General features: G+C 40.0%; 1 protein-coding gene across 3 annotated transcripts; it reads right to left on the minus strand.

Annotated features, from left to right (window-relative positions):
* Nucleotides 1-3575: 3575 nt before the first annotated feature.
* On the minus strand, nucleotides 3576-6591 carry LOC147854100 (uncharacterized). Of its 3 annotated transcripts, XM_087332697.1 has the most exons (5): nucleotides 5865-6591; nucleotides 4766-5006; nucleotides 4558-4682; nucleotides 4183-4251; nucleotides 3576-3868 (listed from the first exon to the last, which is right to left on the minus strand). In XM_087332697.1, the coding sequence occupies exons 1-5, from the start codon at nucleotides 6249-6251 to the stop codon at nucleotides 3857-3859; spliced, it is 834 nt and encodes a 277-aa protein (XP_087188823.1). In that variant the 5' UTR covers nucleotides 6252-6591; the 3' UTR covers nucleotides 3576-3856. The 3 variants fall into 3 exon arrangements, with proteins under 3 accessions (XP_087188823.1, XP_087188824.1, XP_087188822.1); XM_087332698.1 differs by lacking the exon at nucleotides 4183-4251; XM_087332696.1 differs by lacking the exon at nucleotides 3576-3868 and having other exon boundaries at nucleotides 4070-4251.
* Nucleotides 6592-9098: the final 2507 nt, after the last annotated feature.

A 9098-nucleotide genomic window follows, 5' to 3' on the forward strand; every position in this document is an offset into this window, starting at 1 on the left:
TAGAGTAAAAATTCCTCCTATCGAATCTCCAACTCTCCGATGAACTCTTTCATCCAAATTATTTCCTTGCTGACTTCCATTACAACCATATACTTTGATTCTGTGGTCGACAAAGCCACGGCCTTCTGTGGCCTCTACTATCACGAAATGGCTCCCATTGCATAAGTCATGACATATCTGGACGTTGTCGTGGATATCTGTGTATGTGTCGTATCGAGCCAAGACCACGAGGGTCTTGGACTAAGGAGAAGGAAGGAGAGAGGTCACTAAGCTGACAGTGTCCTACCCGGCTCAGTTGTTCGAGATCTCTACAGAGCACACGGGCTCGTGAAACCTGCATCCGATCTAGGCTTATTGTCAGTTTCCAGACAATGAGCACACGGTTGAGGGACTCGAGTAGATGCACAAGAACAGATGTGGGATAAGTGACACCTCTCGGAGACAGGAACAAAGGAATAGACATTGACACAACACCGAGAGAGAGAATTGGATACAACAATACCAATAATATTTTATTAAACTAAGGCAAGAATACAATTGGAATCGGCTAGTGACAGAGCTTCGAGCTCAACAACACATGCACACACGCAAAACTGATGAGCCTCTAGTCGGGAGCACACGGGCTTCCTACGCGAGTAGAGGCCTCAACTTCCCTCATCGAATTCTTAGAATAGAAAACCAAAACTCAAAGCACAAACCGATAACGTCTCCTCCCCAAAACGATGGATCTCCAAAACAATTTCGACCCTCTCCTTTTGTACATAATCGAGAGTGATTATGTATAGTGGAAGTGATGTGTGTGTGTGTGTGTGTGTGTGTGTGTGTGTGAGAGAGAGAGAGAGAGAGAGAGAGAGAGAGAGAGAGAGAGAGAAGGAGAGAAATAGAGAGAGCTCGATGTATGTAGAAAAGGCAAGTAAAAACTATATTAACAAGAAGCAGAATACAAGAATAACCAATAACCGTTACAAGAGAGGTGAAAGTGCAGTTATATAGTCACCTTCCCACTATTCTCTTTCTACAACCACCACTTAACTAAAGAGAGGTGGAGTCTTAACTACACTGAATATGTGTCATAGAACTATAAGATTCTATGACACATTAGTATAGTCGGTGGTGGGGTGTTCACACACTAGGGAAGTTGAGTTTGATTCTCAACAACCTACAATTATAGCATCCATGCTTCAACTAAGGTTTCCCCATGCTTTGCAAAATATGGATTTCACCCTAATTTCAACATTTCCATTATTGCAAATTTGGTCAATCCTTCGGCAGAGACACATGCCCGCACTTTACACGATGTCCATCATGACATCTCCCTTGAGCTCCGTATTGTTGGCGACCAATAAAAAGATCAGGCTAACCGACATCGCTTGGCTGCGCCAATGTTTGCAGTTGGCGACATGGTTTGGCTGTTACGTCGCCACATCGCCACCACACGTCCCTACGCAAAATTGGACTACAAAAACTAGGCCCCTTCTATATCATTGAGCGAATCAACCACGTCGCCTTTCAGTTAGAACTTCCCCCAACATTCAGGATTCACAACGTTTTTCACGTTTCTCTCCTCGAACTCGACCATCCTTCTCGAATTCCGGGATGACAACTTCCTCCACCGCTACCCATGGAATTGTCGTCAAGGGAGGAGTACGAGGTTCACCAATCCTCGACTACCGCCTGCGTCGTCGACAACTTCAATATTTGGTCTTATGGAAAGGTTATCGGATTTCGGACGCCACATGGGAACCAATTACACATTTACAAAATGCTCCAGAGGCCATTCGAGTTTTTCATCAATGATACCCTCATAAGCCGACCATGGGTTTTGGGAGGCGGCCTTCAAGGGAGGATAATGTCATAGACAAATAACGTCACGGTGGAATGTAGGGGTTGAAATCATGACCTCCTGGTCTTATTGAGCAACCTTACCAATTGAACTACATCTATTTGTATATCATTGTATAAGATTAAACTTCTTATGTTGTAGGTTCATCACTAGAACTTTCAAGAAACTTCTAGACAATGCATCTTCATGCATTCTCCAGAAGATTCCTAGCTTGCATACGTCCTCATGCATTTTCTAGAATATTCTTAGCTTTCATGCAAACCTCCTCATTCATGTATAAATATTTCGGTGCACCTTGATTCTAATCAAGGTGAACAACACCAGTTATAGAAACATAAATTCAATTCTTGTTCTCTTGTCTATATGCTATCTCTTTCTTGTTCTCTTGTCTATATGCTCTCTCTTAGTATTTAGCCTTGTCTACCCCATTGGTAAGTTGTTACACTACAAGCCACTATGTCTTGGGTACCCAATTTTACTCACCTCTCTATTATATACTCCAAACATACCTCTTAATTCACTACATGCCATTGTGGAATGTAGGAGTTGAACCCATGATCACCTGCTCTCCATTGGGCAACCTTAACAACTAAGCTACATCCATCTAGGCTCACCTGGTCTCCATTGGGCAACCTTACCAACTGAGCTACATCCATCTGGGCTCTCTCTCTCTCTCTACCTGTGTACAATGGTAACATCAAGAACAAATCACAACCTCACGCTTACTCTACATTTACTACTTCCTCCACAAGATCCACACTTGCTTCCACAACAATCGACCAACTAATTACACACAATAGTCAACTAAACACAACAAGTGTTAACAAGTTCTATCAGAGTGATCTTGGAACCAAGTAGCATCGGTATAACAAGAGGAAAAAATCTGAAGGAAAAGACCAAGTTGATAAATACTTCCAAAAAGAACAATGGCTTCGATATCCAGTACAAGTTGTGAAATAAAAAAGTTAGATAGCAAAAACTTTCCCTTATGGACGGAGATGATGCAAGATGTGCTGATCATCAAAAACCAAATGCAAGACAAAACTAGAATACTACATTGCAAATGTCAACTCTAAATGTTAATCTCAATATAAGGCAAGAATGCCTATTGTTCATATCCAACCTTATCTATTACCAATATGAGTAGAGTAATGCTCGTAGAGCCCTCACACTACACACACTCAATCTCACAAGTTAGGTATCAAAGTTGCATCATGGCATCAAAATGTAACAAATTTGAAGGCATGTAAAGTACACAATTATGGCATGATACAAGATGAATGTCACTAGCTCTTCACATGCTTGACATATAGTGCAATTTGTTCAAGATATGCTTGACATATTAAGTGGGAGTGAGAAGTTAAGTGCCATACTTAAGACACCAACTAGAAGGTTGAGCTCATATGTGTATGCCTTATTCACACATAGAGACTTTGTGCTTCAATGTATGAATACCCCTTTTTAGGAAGGAGACACATATGAAGAACACATGTAGACTCTAGTTCCATAGGTCAAAATTGACCTCTTTATGGACGACATTTTTTTTTTCTAAACTCTATCTATCTATCTATCTATATATCAACTATACATATCCATAGGTGATCAAGCTTGTCAATTATACATATTAATTTCCCGTGCATAAATTTAGGTCAACAACCTACCAACATGGTACCTAATTTGCATTGAGATTATATTGAATGTTTACAAAAGACATCAAATTCCTATCCAAAGATGTCAAACATTGCTTACGATCACCACATTGTGATAAAAAGGTTATCACTGTAATTTCCTTTGAAAGTACATCATAATGGTTAGCCCTCACAGAATATTCTCCATCCCGAGTTCAAAAATGTGTGAAAGTTTTGTGCTGTTTTTGTAGTTTGACTTTGATTCCACTACCTCATTAATTGATTTATAATATGCCACAAAGATACCATATATCTTGAAAATTACAAGTTCTAGTTTGCAAATCTCTTGGTTAAGTAAGTTCCTTGAGAAGACCAATGCCTTTGGTCAATTCGCCATCTACAAAACCCAAGCGTGGCAAATATCAGTCAGTGCCTTTCAAGGTGAAAAATGTACAAGAAATACATCACCATTCTAGTAAATGACAAAGAATGCCCAAAAAGAGTGTGTGTTCAGTCATTAATATTCTGATATAGCCTTTCACAGAGCCAATGAGACCAACTAAAATTAAGTTAAACCATTCCAGCCGATCAGACCAACTAAAATTATGTTAAACCATGCCAGCCGATCAGACCAACTAAAATTATGTTAAACCATGCAGGCAAGCACACGTATCTATCCCCCTCCCCTATTCATAAGAAAAAGATGATGACCTTTTTAGAGCTTGCTGCATATGTTAGATAGATCGTCCACATGTATGCAAAAGAGTTGTTCACCAATGGCTGCGCTTTTTTTGAGAGACAAATTAGGTCGTGTTAAATGAGGACATTACTATAATCCTTTTTATAACATGCACATTAATTTGAAAATAGACTCTTCTTGATACTCTCCATTATAATTTTGTTCTATTATATGACCAATTAAATGACTCTTAAAATTTCACAACCATGCAACCAAAGTTATACTCATACATCCATGTGGGAAGCCTTGACATAATATGTTTAAGCCTCGAATTTGCTTCTTGATCTCAATCTTATCAAGAGAAAATCTTACCAGTATAAAAAGCTTGTAGAGAAATAGTGACTCACCTGTAAGTGAACTGGCACATATCTGAAAGTTAAGAAGTCACAGACAGTCCAATACACAAATCCATTCTTTAAAGTTGGCATCAAGTCTCTTCTGAGACGTAATACGATCTCATGTGTGGTTTCACCTATCCAGGATAAAACAAAACTCATTAGAAATTGGTTAAAATTTTATTGACATTCAGTTTCTTGAGCTCGATCAGTAAAATACCTTGCAAATAAGCATTGAAGGAAAAGAACAGTGTGTTAAAAACTGGTCCATACACAACCTGTCCAAGTGCCGTCTTCTTTAGTATGCTCATTAGGTCCTGGAATGGCAAGGTTTTGGACATGAGGGTAAACCATAAATGTAATGTCGTTCCCGATAGTAACAAACCAGCTGCAACCATTCGACACATTCTTCGAACATCCCAATGAACTACATCTTCACCTGATAGAGCTATCTTGATTCCCTGGTAAATTGTTTAGTTTTTGAATATATATAGAAACAATCAGAACCAGTCACTGGAACTATAATAAAAATGTAATAAACGAGAGATGAGTTGATGAATGCCAAGAGAAATGTCTTTCTTGAGTTTAAATATTATTTCTTAGAAATCATGGCAATGCAAGTTACTTCCATATAAATAGAGGTCTTAAACACTCCCCCTTTTCCATCTGGAGACATCAAGAAGTAGTTTGGAAGATTGGATGTATTATATTTGCCTTCATGATGCTGCAGGACATAAACGAGACTTTTTGCAACATTTATAATGGGATGCATTTTCACTTGCATTTGCGATGCTTCTTCACTGCATGAGACTTTTTTTCAATTGACAGCTGTAGCCCACAAATTGGGAGAAATCACAGAGCTCACGCTTGAAGTTTTTACACCAAATATGCTGTGAGAATTGCACTCAACCTTACATACTTGAGCATATCCAATTTATCTTCTCATTGGCACCATCACTTCCTTTTGGATTCGCTGTTGTGAAGATTATTTGTATGTGAGTGTTGCAAGATTCACATAAAGAAGAAGACCAGAAAATCTGCTTTCATACTCTTCAATGCAAAACAAGGTATCAAGGAATCAGAAACTGAGTCCCATCAATGCCATACATGCATGGTATGGAACCATGAGCAAGTTTGTGAGTCATAGGTGTCACATTCTACTCAAGCAGTAGGTCGTCTATTACACTAGAACTATCTCTCTCTCTCTCTCTCTCTCTCTCTCTCTCTCTCTCTCTCCATTTTCGTCTACAGTGTCACAATTATGCAAGCTTTATATTTTAAATGTCTGGAGAAACAAAATCTGTCTATGTTTTTCTTACCTGGGATGTGGTGTCAGCTAGGAAGAAGATGATGGCGGCCGTGACACACTTGGTGATGATGGGATACTTTGCCAAGAACAACAAATACATTGAGACAAGAGGAGGGCCTTGGAATGGGTAGTATGTGGAGGAACCAGCATCTGAAATCGCTGCGGTAACTGAGGATGAAACAGCCTTCGGAAGTGAAGATGAAACAGGATAGGAAAACACAGGTTTAACGGAACATGAAATGGCATCCAAAATCGAAGAAGAAACAGTATAGGAAACAGCCCGTGGGATGTTAAGAACAGGGAATCTGCGCGGTGATGGAGGTAGCAGGAGTGTCTGGCAGCACAAAATCATATGCTGCCCTGCATTTGATGTCAGAGTTGGGTTTAGCATCATCATTCAATCAATCAATCAATCTATCTATCTATCTATCTATCTATCTATCTATCTCTGTGATTGCTTCTACGGGAGAGGCATATCGAAATCAACACAAATCAAAGAGCTTCAGCTCCTCTTCCGTGAATAAAACCTGTTGCGATTTCAAGCAAAACAACCCTAATACATGTTCCATTTATTTCATTCTTTCTGAGTGGACTGTTTGAGCGAGCAAACATCTTCTTGTCATTTATCAGCAGTCTTTGCGTTTGTTAGGGTTTTTCATCGCTCTACTCCTCCGGAGGTTTAGAGGGATTCGCTGCAGTTAGTGGATATAAGCGGGTCATAGCCTGTAGGGAGAAAGACAAAGTATTCTATTTTTCATTATGATGCTGATACACACTTCGGTTTCAGCTTAACCGGTTTGTCCTATTCCAAACCAAACCGGTTAAGCTTTAACCGGATTGGGAGCTTTCAAACTTGAACCGAAGTGGCTCCTAAACCGGTTGAGGTTTAACCAGTTGACCAAACCAATTAAGCCTAAAACTGTTTGGGAACGATTTAGCCCAAAACGGTTCAATTTGGCTTCAGCCATCCCAAACCGAGCTCAAACCGTTTCGGTTTAACGGCTCGGTTTGGGCTTGAGTTGAGTTGATTCTTAGTTGAATCTATGGACCATAGTTTTAACACTATTGCCAGAATAGTTCGAATACTTTTTTCTTTTTTTTTTCCACAAAAACTATACTCCATTGGTATTAAAATTAACAATGCCAAAGGCAATATACAATTTGTACATAATAGTTCCTACTCCACAAGTGTCTATAAAAAGAGCAAATATAACCGATGACGTTTGGCAAGATAAGGCTAATTATGTCCATGAAAACTCTCTCAACCTTTGCCAACAAGACCCATTCTCAACCTATAAACAAATTCCTGTAGTCCAAGAGAATACATATCTTTACATATCTTGGTGGTAATCCTAGTCAACATATCTCGGTTGTCCACCCTGGCTAGTAGACTAAAAACTCCATATATGCCTTTGATTTTGCCAATACTGGAGTTGTTCACCATCACCTGACTGTCCACTAGGGTGATGCTATTTGACAAATGTTTTGTACACAACAGTTGAAGACACCAAAACTGTCCATGATGCACCTGATGCTTGGGTAAAACGTGATGGGTTGCCATGGATAGCCCCCATGTATCATCTCCCAAATCAAGACGACCACGAAAATTGAAATGTACTTGTAATAATCTCCCTATAAACAAGATGAACTATGTCCTCCACACCACACACCATCTGCTTCGATCCTCACACCATGTTCACTCTTAAGAATAGAGAAATTGCTTCATTCAGTCCACATCCACCATCTCGCCGCATACCACCAATGTCCTGTGCAATTAACAACAAAATAAGTGAAAAATGGTTCCTCATCCCCTCCTGATCTGCTTTGGTCCCCCCCCACCATCATCACTCCTAACAACAGACAAATTGCTTCATTCAATCCACATCCACCATCTCACTGAATACCACCAATGTCATGTGCAATTAACAACAAAATAAGTGAAAAATGGTTCCTCATCCCCTCATGATCTGCTTCAGTTCCCCCCACTATCATCACTCCTAAAAACAGACAAATTGTTTCATTCAATCCACATCCACCATCTCGCCGAATACCACCAATGTTCTGTGCAATTAACAACAAAAAAAAGTGAAAAATGGCTCCTCATCCCCTCCTGATCTACTTCGGTCCCCCCCACCATCATCACTCCTAACAACAGACAAATTGCTTCATTCAATCCACATCCACCATCTCGCTGAATACCACCAATGTCCTATGCAATTAACAACAAAATAAGTGAAAAATGGTTCCTCATCCCCTCATGATCTGCTTTGGTCCCCCCCCACCATCATCACTCCTAAAAACAAACAAATTGCTTCATTCCATCCACATCCACCATCTTGCCGAATACCACCAATGTCCTGTGCAATTAACAACAAAATAAGTGAAAAATGGTTCCCCATCCCCTCATGATCTTCTTCAGCCCTCACACCAACACCACTCATCCTCTCGCCGTGCCAAACATGCTTCAAATCCCATTGCCATCATCCCGCAACCTATGAGAACCATAATATCTTCTTAACTCAACCCATATCCGGAGCATCTCGCTGACCCTATTCCATCTCACCAATTACCAAGATCCTGTAGTAACAACCAAAAATGAGTGAAACACAATTCCTCACCTTCTCATAATAATCTACTTCAACCCCCACACCAACATCACTCATCTTGATCACAAAAACAGAAAACCAGCTTCGTCATGTCCCCATCTACCATCTCGCTATCTCCGATTCTCTCAGGATTCCCGCCTATTACTGCTACAATCCACTGAGGTCTTGTGCAAATAACAAAAAATAAGTGAAAAATGTTTTGTCCTCCGCTCATGATTTGTTGCAACCCTCACACCATCACCACTCATCCTCTTGTGATGACAAATATGCTTCAAACCCCATCGCCATCATCCCTCAACCTATTAGAACCATAACATCTTCATAAGTAAGCCTTGATCTAAAGCATCTCATTGACCTTCTTGCCATATCGTTGATTACCTCGAAAATCCTGTTACACTAACAACCAACAAATGAGTAGAAAAAATCCTCACCTTCTCATAATAATTTGCAACAACCCCCACCAACATCAATAATCCTGATCACAAAAACAGAAAACCAATTTCCTCATGTCCACATCCACCATCTCGATGTCTCCAATTATCACAGGAATTCCGCCTCTTACCACTAAAATCCTTCTTATACTACTCTGCTTCAGCACCCACAACTGTTATTCTCTAGCCGGACAAGGCCTAACACAA

The sequence above is a fragment of the Azolla caroliniana genome, unplaced genomic scaffold (assembly GCF_043228905.1).
Source record: "Azolla caroliniana isolate FFs.n. ecotype wild unplaced genomic scaffold, voAzoCaro1.0.p SCAF_16, whole genome shotgun sequence".
In the NCBI taxonomy this organism is placed as follows: domain Eukaryota; kingdom Viridiplantae; phylum Streptophyta; class Polypodiopsida; order Salviniales; family Salviniaceae; genus Azolla; species Azolla caroliniana.